Source organism: Pteronotus mesoamericanus, unplaced genomic scaffold (genome assembly GCF_021234165.1).
Source record: "Pteronotus mesoamericanus isolate MK-2021 breed Mesoamerican mustached bat unplaced genomic scaffold, CSHL_Meso_final contig_42, whole genome shotgun sequence".
Classification (NCBI taxonomy): Eukaryota; Metazoa; Chordata; class Mammalia; order Chiroptera; family Mormoopidae; genus Pteronotus; species Pteronotus mesoamericanus.
Genome location: NW_026555157.1, coordinates 12369418 through 12386758, shown reverse-complemented (window position 1 = coordinate 12386758; position 17341 = coordinate 12369418). Strand labels below are relative to the sequence as shown.

Here is a 17341-nt window from a genome sequence, read left to right as displayed (position 1 = left end):
AATGTAGATGAATTTTTAAAAAGTCAAAAATTGCAAATTTTAAATGCTTAATTGTAAAAAGCGGGTCTTATTTTTTATGGGGAATTTAGTTTTATGTGATAGAAAGCTCTTCCACTGAAACAAAAATCCATTGAAGCTGCCTTTCATCATCACACAGAACTCACAAACTACCATAGACTAGCCCTCGGTTAAAATTATAAAGACAGGGCTGGCTCGTGTTATCTCCAGAGGTCTTGTATTGTGCAAAGTTTGAAAAGAACAGTTTTGAAATTTGCTTTTAAAACTGTTTATTTGTTTATTGTTCTCTTCAAGGCACCTATAACCTCTTTATTCCTCAGACTGTAAATAAAAGGGTTCAGGAGAGGAATTATGATTGTGTAAAATAAAGAATACATTTTATCCTGATTTTCAGTGAGGTCAGACCCAGGACACACATACATGAAGAATAGAGTGCCATAGAACAAGGAAACAGAGAGCAGGTGGGCACTGCATGTAGAAAAGGCTTTGCTTCTGCCCTTTTCAAACTTCATTTTTAGGATGACAAAGAGGACATGAGTGTAAGAGACTATAATGGTCATAAAGGTGAAAAATTGTATAAACACAGAAAATATAAAAAGCAGGAGCATATTAACTCCAGGGTCAGTACAAGAAATTTTAAACAGTTGTAAAATTTCACAGTAGAAATAATGTATTACATTGGACTTGCAGAAAGTTAATCTAAGTAATAAACCGATATGCAGCATGGGGTGAAGAAATCCAATAATATATGAAACACCTAATAACTGAATGCAGTGGATGTTGGACATCACCACTGGATAAAGCAAGGGGTTACAGAGGGCTACATAGCGGTCGTAGGCCATCACTGCCAGGAGAAAACATTCTGTGTTTGCACTGGAAGCAAAAATATAAAATTGGGTGATGCACTCAACCAGGGATATTATATGATTCCTTGACAAAAAATGAATTAACATCTTGGGAGTCACAGATGATGAAGAACAAGCATCTGCAAAGGCTAAACTGCCAAGGAGTAAGTACATAGGTGTGTGAAGATGGGGGTCTTTCCAGATGAGAAAAATGAGACCAAGGTTGCCCATGATGGTGGTTAGATAAATGACCAAGAACACCAGGAACAGGGGGACCTGAAGCGCTGGAAGATCTGTAAGTCCCGTGAGAACAAACTCTGTCACCTGTGTTTTGTTTACCTCCATCATATTCACTCAGGCTGATCACTGCATTGAAAGAATAAGTGAAGAACACAGCTATAAAATACCATAAAATTAGCATTTTGTTTGGAAAAAAACACATCTTCCTTGTTTATGCATCTCCTATAATCAGAACATTTACCTTACTCTTGAGTAAAAATATTTACAAACATAAGTACTTGGGAAACTGGTCCTAAAAGTTAGGCAAAATGTATATATTGAATGTAAAGGTTTTATTGCCTAAGAGAAGTTGGCTTATTTTTTATATGGAAAATAGATTGCTATTTAATAATCATCTTCTAATTTTGAAAAATCTTTGAAAATGGAAATAAAATTAAGCTTTTTAAATATGCTAAAGATTAATTATCAAAACTAATAATACACATTCCAAATCATACAGCATCTCTCTTCAAGTTAGGAACAGATTGAAATGCTCACTCTGAGCATTATTACAAAGTATTAAAAATTTTAATATAGCTAAGGTATTAATTAAAATGAAGTAATACATGTATAATAAAGGTATAAAATATCATAAAACTTGTAAGAGAAAAATTTGTATTTCTTATATTGTTATAATTAACAAATAAGGCTATGATTTTATTAATTATCAGATGGATGATGACTATATAAACAATCAGATTTTTCTATGCAAACAATAACCAAAAGAAAAGAGAAATAAAGAAAAATGTATCCACTTTATTAGCCATAACAGTTTCAAATACCTTGAAATAATTTTTAAAATATTTAAGACCTATATAAAGAAAATTACAAAAACTAACCCAAGGGCACTATATAATTTCTGAAGAAATACACAGCCACATGTGTTCTTAGATAAGAAGACAGTATTACAAATATGTCAGTAGAGATGAAGTTAATTTCAATTAGAATCCTAATCACTTTTTAATGTAGTAAGCATGAGCATAAAATTCATGTAAAATAAAATTATTTTGAGGAAACAAGGAAAATATAAACAGTAAGAAAGTCAAGTGTGCAGCAGGAAGTGTTAACACACAAAGCTATTCAACAGAATATGATATGGCGTGGAAACAGGAAAATATAATGGTGAAACTACATAAAGACTACAAACACAAATTCAAGTTATATAATTGAATTTAATATATTACATGGATGATTATTCAGTTCAGAAAAGTGATGATTTATTCAACAAATAGTATGGTTGTATTTGTTTATATATCTGGAAATAAAGAAAGAATAGATCCCTTTCCTGTGCTTTTGTTTAATAAGCTGCTGGATCAAGGACTTAAAGTAACAAATTTAAAAACAAGCAATTAAAACATTCTAAGAAAATTCAGGAAATAGGTATAAATATATTACAAAAATCTTTGACTAATATAGGAAACTCATAAATTACAAAAAAATAGATATATTAAACCTAATTTTTAACTGCAAGAAAATGGTGTGTGTATCAAGTCTCTAATCAGGAAAAGATGAATAAAACTTTGGAAGAAATACGTATAATAAATAGGACAGGTAAAATATGAGTACCTATCACAAACAAATACATATTACAAATTGATATGAAAACTCAAATAATTCAATAAGAGAATGAATATGAAATTGAATGGGCAAGTCACAGAACAACGTGTCAACATGTTTAATAAATGTAGGAAAAAATACTTACCTTCCTGAGTACTCAGGATATGCAAATAATATAACAATGAAAAATCATTTTTCTTTCCTCAGATTAGCAAAATTTACTGCTTATGGAAATTAGGAAAAGTCCACTCTTGCACTTATTGATGAAAATGTAAATTATTAAACCTTTTAAAAACAATTTGTCATTATCTTTTAAAAATAGACTTCTCACCAAGATGGAGGCATAGGTAGATACACTTTGCTTCCTTGCACAACCAAAAGAAAGACAGCAAATTTAAAAACAAAACAATAACTAGAACTGCCAGAAAAATCGAACCATGGGAGAGGCCGTGGCTGGCTGACTGGGTAGTCCCACATTTCTGGGTGGATAAACCAGGAGGAATAGCTGGGGAGCGAGACAGACCTCACAATCCAGGGTTCCAGTGTGGGAAAAGAAAGCCTCAAAATCTCTGGCTGTAAAAACTTGTAGGGGAGAAACTCCCAGCCTCACAGGAGAGTTTGTTGGAGAGACCCACAGGGTCCTAGAACGTACAAACCCACCCACCCGAGAATTAACACCAGAAGGGCCCAGTTTGCTCGTTGTTAGTAGGGGAAGTGACTGAAAGCCAGCCGAGAGCTAAGCAAGTGGCATTGTTCCCTCTCAGAACCCTCCCCCACATACAGAGTCACAATGCAGTGACCTGAGTTGCCCTGCCATGGTCAATACTTAAGGCTCCACCCCTCCCAACATAACAGTCAGCTGAGACAAAGAAATATGGCCCAAATGAAAGAACAGATCAAAGCTCCAAAAATAGAACTTAGTGATAAAGAGATAGCCAACCTATCAGATGTACAGTTCAAAACACTGGTAATCTGGATGCTCACTGAATTGGTTGAGTATGGTTGCAAAATGGAGGAAAAAGTGAAGGCTATGCACAGTGAAATAAAGAAACATATACAGGGAACCAATAGTGCAGGGAAGGAAATCGGGACTCGAATCAACAATTGGGAGCAGAAGGAAGAGATGAACATTCAATCAGAACAGAATGAAGAAACAAGAATGTAAGAAAATGAGAAGAGGCTTAGGAAATTCTAGGACAAATTTAAACATTCCAACATCTGAATCATAGGGGTGCCAGAGGGAGAAGAGAAACAGCAAGAAATTGAAAACTTATCTGAACAAATAATGAAGGAGAATGTCCCCAATCTGGCAAAGGAAATAGACTTCCAGGAGATCCAGGAAGCTCAGAGAGTCCCAAAGAAATTGGATCCAAGGAAGCACACACCAAGGTACATTGTGATTAAGTTACCCAAGAGGAAAGATAAGGAGAGAGTCTTAAAAGCAGCAAGGGAAAAGGAGACAGTTACCTACAAAGGAGTTCCCATAAGACTATGAGCTGATTTCTCAAAAGAAACCTTGCAGGCAAGAAGGGGCTGGTGAGAAGTATTCAAAATCATGAAAGGCAAGGACTTACATCCAAGATTACTCTATCCAGCAAAGCTATCATTTAGAATGGAAGGGCAGATCAAGTGCTTCCCAGATAAGGTCAAGTTAAAGGAGTTCATCATCACCAAGTTCATATTATATGGAATGTTAAAGGGACTTATCTAAGAAAAAGAAGATCAAAAAGTATGAATAGTAAAATGACAACAAACTCACAACTATGAACAACTGAACATAAAAAAAAACAACTGAGCAAAGAACTAGAACAAGAACATAATCATAGAAATGGAGATCAGAAGGGAGGTGGAGGGCAGAGAATGGGGGAAAAGATACAGAGAATAAGCATAAATGGTAGGCACAAAATAGACAGGGGGAGGTTAAAAAAAGTATAGGAAATGGAGAAGCCAAAGAACTTATATGTAAAACCCGTGGACATATACTAAGAGGGGTTGGGAATGCTGGCAAGATGGGGGGTGCAGTGTGGAAGGGAATAAAAAGGGAGAAAACATGAGACAACTGTAATAGCATAATCAATGAAATATATATTAAAAAATAAAATAAAATAAAATAAAAAAATAAAAATACTCTTCGACACAGCAACCTACATTTGTAATCCATTCTATAGCAGTAATGTAGCACTTCATAGGGAGAAAAGTCTACTGCAGTGGTGTTCATGTGGCAAAAGAATGGAAATAACATGAAAACTAATCAAGATGAATCAATACTTGAACAAATCCTGGTGAACTTATCAATGTTAAGGAAGTCATTCAAAAATGAGTTATTGTTCTACCAGTTGACTCAAAAAAGTATTCACAACTGTTATTAGGAAAGTGAGAGAAGACATAGAGAAATATATATGAAAGCATCACATTAAACAAACAGAAAATGAAGTCTTGAAATTCTTATTCTATGCATATCTATTAATATATGCACACATATATTTGCATATAAACATACAAACATGAAAACTGTATAACATGTAGACTCCAAGTTAATGTTTATTGTCTTGGTGTAGGTGAGAGGAAAGGATAAAAAAGAAGAGAGAGTTAAATAGGCCCCAAAAGAGGTTTTCTGGTAAAAACAAAATATATGTTATTATCTTATTTATACAATTATATATATTTATATGTAGAAAGAAATATTTAAGGGTAGTTTTAAGATTGTTAATAGTGAGAAGAGAAAAAGAGAAACACTAACAATGCTATTATTACATTTAGTAGTTGGCAATAAACTTTTTAATGAAAATGGAGACATTATAATATTTTGGTAAAGGTGTATTTTAAATTCAGAATTCTTTTGGATTATGTAGCATAGGCTTTTGAATATTTTCAATGATATCTGACTTTGACTATTGGGAGTGATTTTTTTTTTTCTTTCTGTCTGCTTTTTTCTTTTCTTTGACTAGGCGAAAACATTTTGTAAATAAATATAGTTAGGTATGCAGTACAGTAAGTATTTTATGATTTTCTTCATATTTAAGTACCATTTTTGTGATATATTAGTAAACATGTTATAATTTTTGTCAATATTACAGATGGAATATTTGATGTGGTGTTTAAATAATTTGATTTTGTTCTATGACTTATAATTTTTTCTAAAAGTAAATCCAAAAGAAAAAATCCAAAGGTATTTGGAAGTGAATGCAGACTCTTAGATTACCTAGGTAGTTTTTCTCCTATAATTTGGTGTGTAAGTTCAGTGGTTTCTCCAAATAAAATAAATAACACAATTTTATACACATACTTTTTATTGATTTAAAGCCATTAAAAATATCTATTTTTAAAAACTGGATGTGTTTAACCTTAAAACGGAAGCAAAGGCAATATTTTTCTTAATGGCTCACTATTAACAAAATTGTAAGCTATTGTCCATCTTTACTGAGAATTGAACAAGAAAAACTAGCTCTAAAAATTTATCTTTTAAATTACCTTATATACCACCCTGACTGGTGTAGCTCAGTTGTTGGGAGTTGTCCTGTAGAAGAAAAGGTTCCAGTTCGATTCCTGGTGGGGGCACATGCCTGGGTTTCGGGTTCAGTCCCCATTTAGGGCATGTACGTGGGACAGTCAACTGATGTTTCTCTCATCGATGTTGCTCTCACTGTCTTTCTCCCTCTCTCTAAAAATTAATAAATAAAATCATTTAAAATGTTCTATTTATACCCATAAGAAGCTCTGGAAGCACAACAGAAGAACACCGAGTTATGTATCTCTGCTGGCAATTGACCTTGTTGGACACTGAAGCCAATCATTTATAATAGTTTTCAAAGTAAGGAGGTTTTGTCCTGTGTGAGCCTACCTAGACTTGTTGCCAACTTTAAACCTATGATTGATAAAACTAATTTTCATAATTAGATCACGGGCCATTAAGCATTTGGGATCTTTTCCCTTAAGATATATACCAAAAAGAGGGGACCAAAAAAGAGAATATTCTTCTGGAGGGTTGGCCCCTTGTAGTACAGGCATCCACTGCTGGGTGAGCATTCTAGAAACCCATCTGTATCAGTGCACTAGTTGGCAGTGGTGTGAGAGGCTACATTCAGCTTCAGTGAAATTTTTTTGAAGACTCTTCTAATGCATTGCCCATTTCATGGTGGGTGATTTCCAAGCAAACCTGCCTGCACCTCGCTGAGTGTTCACCAGTTTTTGATCAAAAATGGCATTAATCCTATGCCTCCCCCATTCACCCAATCTCACTCCCAGCAACTTTTTTTTTTTGTTTTCCAGATGAAAAAAAGTCCTCAAAGGGAAATGTTTTGCTGATGTGGAACAAATGAAACAAAAAATGGGAGAAGCACTAAAAGGCATCAAAATTAATGAGTTCAAAACTGTTTTGAGCAGTGGGAAAAATGTCTTGATAGGTGGGTACTTTGGAGAGTACTTTGAAGGTGACTGAAGTTTAAACATGTAAAAGTAAATATACAATTGTTTAAAAATAAACGCCAGGCTCTTTTGGGTGTCTATATATGTATATAAACACACACACACAAACAAACATGTACATCTCACCACGCATTTTAAAGAGCCTAAGAAAATTATCATTGGTGACTTTAACTTTTCATGATTCCATGAATAAATTAAGGAAGTCTGAGCAGCATAGTTTAGTTGTCATATCCTGAAAAAGAAAATTTTCCGTACCATGAAAAATATCTCTGAAACTTTTGAGTCATTATCATCTTTTCCATTTGTCTCATTCTTCTCTTATTTCAAATTTATCATTAAAAAGAACTCTTATACATGTCTTCTCAACAGTGAAACATCTAGTATTTGTGACAGGCATCAAGAGTTTTCTATCCTGATCCAATCTATGTATTTTTTTAAAAGGAGAATTTTAACTTTTTATTTTATATTATACAATATATCTTTGGGCTTACCTCTGTCATCTCTCTTTTACATATTGTCCTTTACTTTCCCCTGTTGTTTCCTTTGTTTAACATTTTTGCCTTGCCATCTATTTTTTTCCTATTTCCACTTCATTAATCATTAATTTGGAAGACTATATATCAGGTTTTTATTTAGAGCAAACTAAATAAAATTATTTGCAAATGAAATGTTTTAACTTAAGTTTGTAAATTCATCAACTTTAGAAATAAAACAATAATATTTATGAACCCCCCCATCCAAAAATAAATTTACTATCCTGAAGTAGAAACAGAAAATCTCATAGTGTTGCAAGGATTTTCATTACTTACTGGACATTTTATTATCAAATAGGCAAACTGAAAAAGTACAAATAACTAAAATTAGATAGATTTTTATATTCTCACTCAGTTTCTCTAAATATTTGGGAGACTGAGAAAATGGTTGATTTTTGAAATAAAGGCATTGGGCTTTCAAAGTAAAAAAAAAAAAAAAAAATGTATACTTTCCCCTACCATACCCTACACTAGAGCCAGAGTCATCTTCATCAATTGCCAAATGATGAGGCCCCCATTGCTCTCACATCCACGGCTGCATCTCCTCTTAAAAGCCTTATATGAAGAAACGTGGAAGTTGCAGAATGAAGCAGTATTTTCTTGTGCAAAGATTTTTCTTAGAAACCTCAACTGCAGGGACATATTTATACATATTCTTTCAAATCTATTCTTAAAAAAGTGAAAAGAACCTTAGAATTCCCTCAATGAAAATTACTGAAGTATCCCCTACAGGATGAAGGCAAAGTTGTTCTGGGCATTGTGAGTTAATCAATGATCACCCCAGACACTCCCAGGCAATTAGAACCACAATTTGTGTCATTACGGTTCACTATGAGGGCAACTTTACAAACTGCTTCTGATGAGTTTTAGGACATATTCATTTCCTTTATCTTATTGCTCCTGATGTTGCTACATTCTAAACACCTTCTAGGGTAAGTGGAGGCCGTCTGGCTCCCTCACCCAGATGCATGGGTAACTGGAGAGAGCAGCTTCTCACAACCTTGAAGGAGTCTAATAAAGCAGTGTTCTCATGCCTTGAGCCCTGGTTCAATAAACTGCCCCGTAGCCTTGATTAGGCTCACATGCACAGCTCATGCTAGGTTATTTACTTTCTGGCCTGCGCTCTGCTTTGTTTGGGGCTAGTACTTAAGGGCTAGGAGCTTTGGACAAGGGAGGGAGTTGGGCGCTGGCAGAGACACGGGCTTATGTCCTGTGTGCCTCTCCTGAATAAAGGCATGTCAAGCATCCCCACGGCTCCACATATCTTCTTCCGTCTACCTGAGTCTCGAGTGAACCTGTCCAGCCTAGGGAGGCTGCAACACACACCTAATAGTTTTTTTAAACATTTCAAGATTCATCAGATTCAACATGTCCAAAACCAAATTTAGAATCTTTTCAAGTCCCATCACTAAACCTGTACCACATCCTGTCTTCTCATTCTCCATTAATGTCATTACCATCTACTCCATTTTTAAAGATAGAAGTTTCCAAATATGAAAATGAAAAACAAGAATTAAGAGCTTGTCCTTTTCAGTGCCTTAGATGTAGAATATAACAGCAGAATCTGTTCTTGGTACAAGTTAATAAAACTGCAAATTTCTGATAAATGTGAAAACTTATGACAACTCCTTCGCATTGTAAATGCTTCCTCTGAGAGATACTTGTGGTGTAGTAATTAAGTGAAATTCACGCAGTGAAAAGGACAAGTATGCTGTCTGTGGGGAGCTCTATGGTTTATTTAATACTGAAGGCTCTGTGGTTTCTTGTCACACCAGTAACTCTTAAACATTGCATTATATTTTACACTCTGGCATAAAGATTTTCTTATCCAGTCCAGCTGGAAGCTTTCTTATTTCCACTCTCCCTCAGAGTAGTCTGGCCCTTTCCTAACACTGTCTTACTGAGGCGGTGCTCAGTGTCTCCATCCTGACTTCTGACTTTTGCTGCAATTGACTTGTTCCACCATTTCTCACAACAAAGATGCTGAGCGTAATGACTGCAGCAGACTCTTGAACTCTGATAATTGATGGTGTCTCTTCTTCCCAGGTGGAGGTTTGTGAAATATAGACATGTTAATATGAGCATTGAAATGATAAGGAATTGCCTCTGATAATTCTGTAATATTAACACTACTTACTTGTAAAAAATGAAGATATTTGGCTAGAGAATCCTCTTCTTTACAAGTCTACTCTCCAGTGGGACTGAAATTCTAAGGAATTTTTGCTTATTTATATCTGGAAGCATTTACAAAGATCATGGAAATAGAATAGTAGGGAGAGAAAGAAAATATCCCTTTCAACTTGATTTATCTGTAACTCAGGTTTTTTTTTCTTTTTCTTTTACTTTTAGCATAATACAGAGGTAGAAATTTATACCCATGTAAGATGTAGCCTTATTCCCAAATATACTAAGGAAATAAATTATCCTCCTGAATGTCTCACTAGTGTTCAGTATTCAGAGATTTTAATGCTTTTCTCTAAAGCTTGCATCAGTGAGAAAGTAACACAGCAGCAACTTATAGATTTTATTCTCCTCTCTATAGCTAGAACTTCAATTAATATTTAATATATAGACATAAATTAAAATATCCTAAAGTGTTTCTGTTAAATTGCTGTAATTTTATCTCAATCCAATAAGAGGTTCCAATGAAATCAGGTAGCCAGTCTTCTATCCATAGGACATTTTTTGGTTTTGTTTTTGTTGTTTTGTGTTTAATGGTGAAATTCATTGAAACTATTGGTTTGGGGATGGTGTGTGGTGGTAGAAGATTTATTTTTAATTTCTTACCTAATTTGCCTTTTTCTCATATTTTATAGTATGGCTAAAGAATTATGATTCTTTAGTTCATTGATTATGTTGTTTAATACTCTGTGTGCATGTATATATATTAGATCATGCATTCTAATCTATTTCAGCTCTTATCAAGTCACTCCGTTCAAAAAATGATGAGACCCTGTTGCAATTTGAACAAAGCCCTAAATCTTCAGTTAGTCATTTAAAACTTCTCCAAACTTTGTTTTCAACTTACCTTTTCAGGTTTATCTCCAAAATTTACACAAGGCACAGCTATAAAATGTGCTCAGGTTTCTCAGGATATTGAAGAATCTCTACTATCCTATTTGTATTTCAATGCTCATAACAATATATTCCATGTCAAATGTTCACTGTCTACATACAATGAACAATTCCATGTCAAATGTTCATTATCTATACTGCTGTTATGGCCAAGGTGTAGGTAGGTAACACTTCTTCACACAACCAAAAGAAGGATAACAGCCAATTTAGAAACAAAAAAACAACAAAAAAATACAACATGCCAGAAAATCAAACTGCATGGAAGTCCGACAACCAAGGAGTTAAAAAAGAAACATTCACCCAGACTGGTAGAAGAGGCAGAGATGGGTAGCCAGGGCAGAGAGGACCGACAGCAGGTGGCAGCTGGCAGACCGGGTGGGCAAGGCAGCAGCTGCCTGACCAGGATATCCCACATTTGGTGTGGATAAGCTGGGAGGAACAACTGGGGAGCGAAACAAACTGCACAACTCAGGGTTCCAGTGGGGGAAAAGGAAGCCTCAAAACTTCTGACTGTAAAAACATGTGGGGAAGAAACTCCCAGCATCATAGGAGAGGCTGTTGGAGAGGACCACGGGATCCTACAATGCACAAAGCTCACTCACTTGGGAATCAGCACCCAAAAGGGCACAACCTGCTTGTGGGAAGTGAGGGAAGTGATGGAAAGTGGGGCAAGAGCCAAGCAAGTGACATCGTTACCTCTCTGACCCCACCTCCACATACAGTGTCACAACACAGTAAAGTGGGTGCCCCCACCTGGTGAATACCTAGGGCTCCACCTCTCCCAACATAACAGTCAGCTGAGACAAAGAAATATGGCCCAAATGAAAGAACAGATCAAAGCTCCAAAAATAGAACTTAGTGATAAAGAGATAGCCAACCTATCAGATGCACAGTTCAAAACACTGGTAATCTGGATGCTCACTGAATTGGTTGAGCATGGTTGCAAAATGGAGGAATAAGTGAAGGCTATGCACAGTGAAATAAAGAAACATATACAGGGAACCAATAGTGCAGGGAAGGAAATCGGGACTCGAATCAACAATTGGGAGCAGAAGGAAGAGATGAACATTCAATCAGAACAGAATGAAGAAACAAGAATGTAAGAAAATGAGAAGAGGCTTAGGAAATTCTAGGACAAATTTAAACATTCCAACATCTGAATCATAGGGGTGCCAGAGGGAGAAGAGAAACAGCAGAAATTGAAATCTTATCTGAACAAATAATGAAGGAGAATGTCCCCAATCTGGCAAAGGAAATAGACTTCCAGGAGATCCAGGAAGCTCAGAGAGTCCCAAAGAAATTGGATCCAAGGAAGCACACACCAAGGTACATCGTGATTAAGTTACCCAAGAGGAAAGATAAGGAGAGAGTCTTAAAAGCAGCAAGGGAAAAGGAGACAGTTACCTACAAAGGAGTTCCCATAAAACTATGAGCTGATTTCTCAAAAGAAACCTTGCAGGTAAGAAGGGGCTGGCGAGAAGTATTCAAAATCATGAAAGGCAAGGACTTACATCCAAGATTACTCTATCCAGCAAAGCTATCATTTAGAATGGAAGGGCAAATCAAGTGCTTCCCAGATAAGGTCAAGTTAAAGGAGTTCTTTATCACCAAGCCCGTATTATATGAAATGTTAAAGGGACCTTTCTAAGAAAAAGATCAAAAAGTATAACAGCAATATGACAAAAAACTCACAATTATACCTAAAAACTGAACCCAAAAAAGAAAACTAAAAAAGAAAAACTAAAACTAAGCAAACAACTAGAACAGGAACAAAATCAGAAATGGAGATCACATGGAGGATTATCAGTGGGGAGGAGGAGGGGGAGAATGTGGGAAAAAGGTACAGGTAATAAGAACCATAAATGGTAGGCACAAAATGGACTAGAGGAGGTTAAAGAGAGTATAGGAAATGAAGAAGCCAAAGAACTTATATGTACGACCCATGGACATCAACTAAGGAGTGGGGGTAATGCTGGAAGGAGGGGGTGCAGGGTGGAGGGAGATAAAGGGGAGAAAAATGGGACAACTGTAATGGCATAATCAATAAAATGTACTTAAGAAATATGCATGCACCTATATACATATGCATATGTATATACACAATTACACAATTGTGTAATTGTAGCATACACAATTACATTACAAATGAGCAATATTTCCCTTGGTATGCGAGATACTGGATGTGTTCCATCAATTTATATTGTAAGACTACCTTGATTTGGAATTTTTCTGGCCCATACAGGAAATTCAGTACAGTGTCCTTGAGTAGCTAGCATTATTAATATTATAGCTTCAGATATTCTTAACCAAACATGGTACTCATAATGATATAAAGTCATATTTCCCGTCACCTGACCCCATGCATTATCAGGCATAGGATAGATGCACATGAAAATGGCAGTCACAGAAACAAACAACAGAGAAAAATGGAAGGCCTGTAGCTTGTAAGGTCTTGGATCATGTGACTTCTCATATAATCTGCTGTCACCAAAGTGGTAATCTCTGGTACTAAAAACTCTACACCTGCATGCACAGACTTGCTTTATTCTTAGTGAGGGCAGTAGGTGTAGGAGGCTCCTAGAGTCTCAGGCTATTCTTCAGTTCAAACTAACTTGCGTAAAGAATTTTCTGCAAAATTGTATGTTAAGCAATACAGAAAGACTAGATATTGTCATCTAAAAATCATGTATCAGGAAAGAAATGCTATAGCAGAAACAGAAAAAATATTGCTCATTTATTTAGACAAATATTTTTGTTTTATTTATCACTAAAATACAAGCATATTAATAAGAACTTTAGAAGGCATACAATAGATACCATGTTGGACAGAAAAAAGTTAAAAGAAGGTAGGAAGGTACAATTAAGTTTTAATTTAATCAGTCCCTCTCAAATGAGACACCAATGTTAGAAGATTTTGGAAAGAATGAAAAATCTCAGATGTTTTCTAATTACTTAAAACTACATTCTATAGTCATAGTACTTCTAATAACAATTATAATTGATATGTCAAAATAAAAATGGAAATTCATTCATACAAGAAATGTTTATTTCTGTGTATTGTGAAAATTATTGGTAAATATTTGTCTAAATAGTTGTCTATATATTTAGGCATTTCAATATCAGAGGAGAAGTTACTTGTTCAAAATTACTTTTATGTTTTTACTTTTTTATCCTTACTCTAGGACATGATTATTGATTTAATAGAGGGGGAAAGAGGGCGGGAGAGAGGGGGAGAGAAACATCAATCAGTTGTCTTCATACACACCCTGACTGGGGATTGAACCTGTGATTTTTCTATTTTTGGGACGATGCTCCAACCAACTGAGGCACACTGAGCAGGATAAACTGACTTTTAAAAGTGACTGTAATTATCTGTAAATGCTTGAAGAGGCTGTAAATGGTCACTTTTGTTATTAAAACATATTAACTTATTTTTTAATCACAATTTTTTTTGTGTATAAAATACTGTTGCAAAGCAACTTGTTCAGGGATCATAAAGTTGAAAAATGGTTTGGTTTTATGGAAAATTTACAAAAGACTTACAGAAGCCTCTTTCTTTATGGGTGATTCAAATAGTTTTCAAAAAGGGCTATTATTGCAGTAAGAGCTTTCATGTGTTTACTCACCCCATGATTATCCACAGAGGTGATAATATAGTAGCAGATGAAACTGAAATAGTCCTCTACTTTTGACTATAGATAAAAAAAATCATACACTCTGATAAATTAGTTGAGTGTTTAAAGACTTAATAATCATAACTACATTGTTGTAGTATAGTCATATAAAGTTTGCATCTTTTCCATTTTTCGATAAAAAATTTATTGAGTAATATCAATGTTCATGACACCTATAAGGTGTTGTGATCTATTTAAATAGAAATTTGTTAAATACCAAGAAAATTTAATTTAAGAAATATATATATTTTTATCATTTATTAGTCCATCTAAAATGTTTCTTTTACTGTGTAAAAAGAGATTTAGCAAGGATTTATAACAATATACAACAAAGAATTCATTTTGCCCTGTTTTCATCTGGGCCAGATTCAAGACTCACATATCTGAAAAAAGAAAAGAGCATTATAATAGAAGGAGGGAACAGTGAGCATTTAGGCACTGTCGTGGAAAAGGCATTACTCCTGCCTTCTTCATAATTCCTTCTCAGTATTGCAAAGAAGACATGAGGGTAAGTGATAATGTCACTCATCAATGTGAAGTTTGAGTAAAGATTAAGAAAATAAAAAGAATCAATGCATTAATAGATTCAACTGTTTGGAAATTTTATATGGCAGTAAGATTTCACATTAGAATGATGTTTTATGTTGGACCAACAGAACGTTAAAATAGAAATCTCACATGACAATGAGAGGCAGAAAGCCAAAAACATGTGTAACACTCAAGAGCTAATTCAGTTCAGAAGAATATTCATAATATCACAAAATATTAATACCCACAATATCAACAACAATAAAAACTAAAAATAAATGAATTCAATTCTCGATATAAAAGCTAGAAGAAAACAAAATATTGTAAGAAAAGAAAGCAGATGGAAAAAATTAAAGATAGGGGAAATTAATGAATTAGATAATAGCAAAGAAAGTTAGATGTAATTAAAAAATTATAAGATGATTCTTTTAAAACATACATAAAAAATAAAATTACTAGTTAACCTAAATTTTTAAAGCGAGAACCTCCCCAAAATGTAAAAAGGGAAATAACTTTCTAAACCAAATAAATTTTAAAGATTGTGATAGCTTTTTCCAATTCTAGACAAATAAACCACTTGCATTTATATTCCAGTCTCAGTCACTGACAAGTATTAAATAAAATTTGGGGGAGTAGTCCCTTGTAGATAACAAACTTTCAAAAACTAATGTTCAAATAAAAAGGAATTACAGTATCTTTAAAGAAATCAACTATGGAAGATGTGAGTCACTAAAACTGAAGTTGCAATTTCAACTAGACTGACATCCAAGAAAACATTGTGTGAAGCTGGGTTCCTTCACCCAGTGCTCGCCGACCACTCTGACCACTAGCCCTCTGGCAAAAGGGCAGAGCCATGGCTCATCTGCAAGACCTGAGGACTTGTTAATGCGAAGGGTAAAAAGAGAAACAATTTGAAATTTCCCTTGGGAACAGTCTACTTCTTTGCAACTCTTCTCAAGGCACCTATCACTTCTTTATTTCTCAAGCTGTAAATAAATGGGTTTAGCAGTGGAATTATAATTGTGTAAAATAAGGAATATATTTTGTCCTGATCTTCTGCTAGGCCAGATGCAGGACGCACATACATGAAGATGAGAGTGCCGTAGTACAATGAGACAGAGAGCAGGTGGGCACTGCATGTGCAGAAGGCTTTGCTTTTGCCCTTTCCAGACTTTTTTTTCAGAATGTCAAAGAGCACACGAGTATAAGAGATTATGATGGCCATTAAAGTGGATATTTGTATAAAAGCTGCAAAAATAAATGTCATTAATGCATTAATAGATGGGTCATTGCATGCAATTTTGAACAGTTGTAAAATTTCACAGTAGAAATAATCTATTATGTTAGACCTGCAGAAAGTTAATCTTAATAACAAGCTCACGTGAATCAGGGGATGTATAATACCAATTGCATATGCAATACTTACCAGTCTAGTGCAGAGTCTGTTGGACATCACCACTGGATAAAGCAAGGGGTTACATATGGCTACATAGCGGTCATAGGCCATTACTACCAGTAGGAAACATTCTGTAGTTGCACTGGAAGCAAAAAAATAAAATTGGGTGATGCACTCAGCTAGGGATATTATTGCAGTCTTATCTAAGAAATTGACCAGCATCCTGGGAGTTACAGAAGTTGAAGTGCAAGCATCTGCAAAAGCTAAACCACCGAGGAACAAGTACATGGGTGTGTGAAGATGGGCATCCTTCCAAATAAGAGCCATCAGTCCAAGGTTGCCCACCATGGTGGTGAGGTAGATAACTAAGAACACGAGGAAGAAGAGGACCTCCAGCCATGGTTGCTCTGTAAGTCCTGTGAGAACAAACTCAGTCACCAGAGTCTTGTTTCCTCCTGACATATCCACATTTGATCACTGTAATGAGAAACTATGTGACAAAAATGGCTAAAAGTGACACAAAGTAGTGGTATTTTATTTGCAAATTAAGTTATACCTCCATGTTATTTTCCATTTAATTAGTGGTTTTGATGGCTTAATTTTCATCTTGTAGTAAACTTGTTTACAAATTCTGTGTTTAGGTATCTGACACTAAAATTGGAAAGTAACTGAAATAAATGCAACTATTTGAGCCAATATTAAAACCATGTGAAAAACTATTGTGTGTGGAAGAGATGTAATTGCAAAACCGTTATACATGGAAGAGAACTAGACTAATAATTTAGGCATAACCACATACTTTTTATTACAGAGACAAAGAGAAATCACAGAAATGTGTTGGGCAAATATGTGTAACATATTTGGCATACATATGGTAAATTATAAAACACACACACACAAAACCTCTTACAACTAAGTGAAAACAAGTTAACACAATGAAACAAATGGGCAAAAAATATGAAAGGATATATTTATAGAAGAGTAAGTTAATGTGACCAATAAGTATATGAA

At 34.9% G+C, this 17341-nt stretch overlaps 2 protein-coding genes across 2 annotated transcripts; both read right to left on the bottom strand.

Moving 5' to 3' along the window:
• Positions 1 to 287: 287 nt before the first annotated feature.
• LOC129073701 (olfactory receptor 5AC1-like) lies at positions 288 to 1211 on the bottom strand. Its single transcript, XM_054577344.1, has one exon. It carries the CDS (start codon positions 1209 to 1211, stop codon positions 288 to 290), a length of 924 nt encoding a protein of 307 aa, XP_054433319.1.
• A 14657-nt stretch (positions 1212 to 15868) lies between these two features.
• LOC129073700 (olfactory receptor 5AC2) lies at positions 15869 to 16792 on the bottom strand. The gene has a single exon (XM_054577342.1). The coding sequence runs from the start codon at positions 16790 to 16792 to the stop codon at positions 15869 to 15871; it is 924 nt and encodes a 307-aa protein (XP_054433317.1).
• Between the last annotated feature and the right edge of the window lie 549 nt (positions 16793 to 17341).

Excerpts from the sequence above, each read along its gene's own strand:
- LOC129073701 (XM_054577344.1), bottom strand. The coding sequence starts at position 1,211 with ATGATGGAGGTAAACAAAACACAGGTGACAGAGTTTGTTCTCACGGGA.
- LOC129073700 (XM_054577342.1), bottom strand. The coding sequence starts at position 16,792 with ATGTCAGGAGGAAACAAGACTCTGGTGACTGAGTTTGTTCTCACAGGA.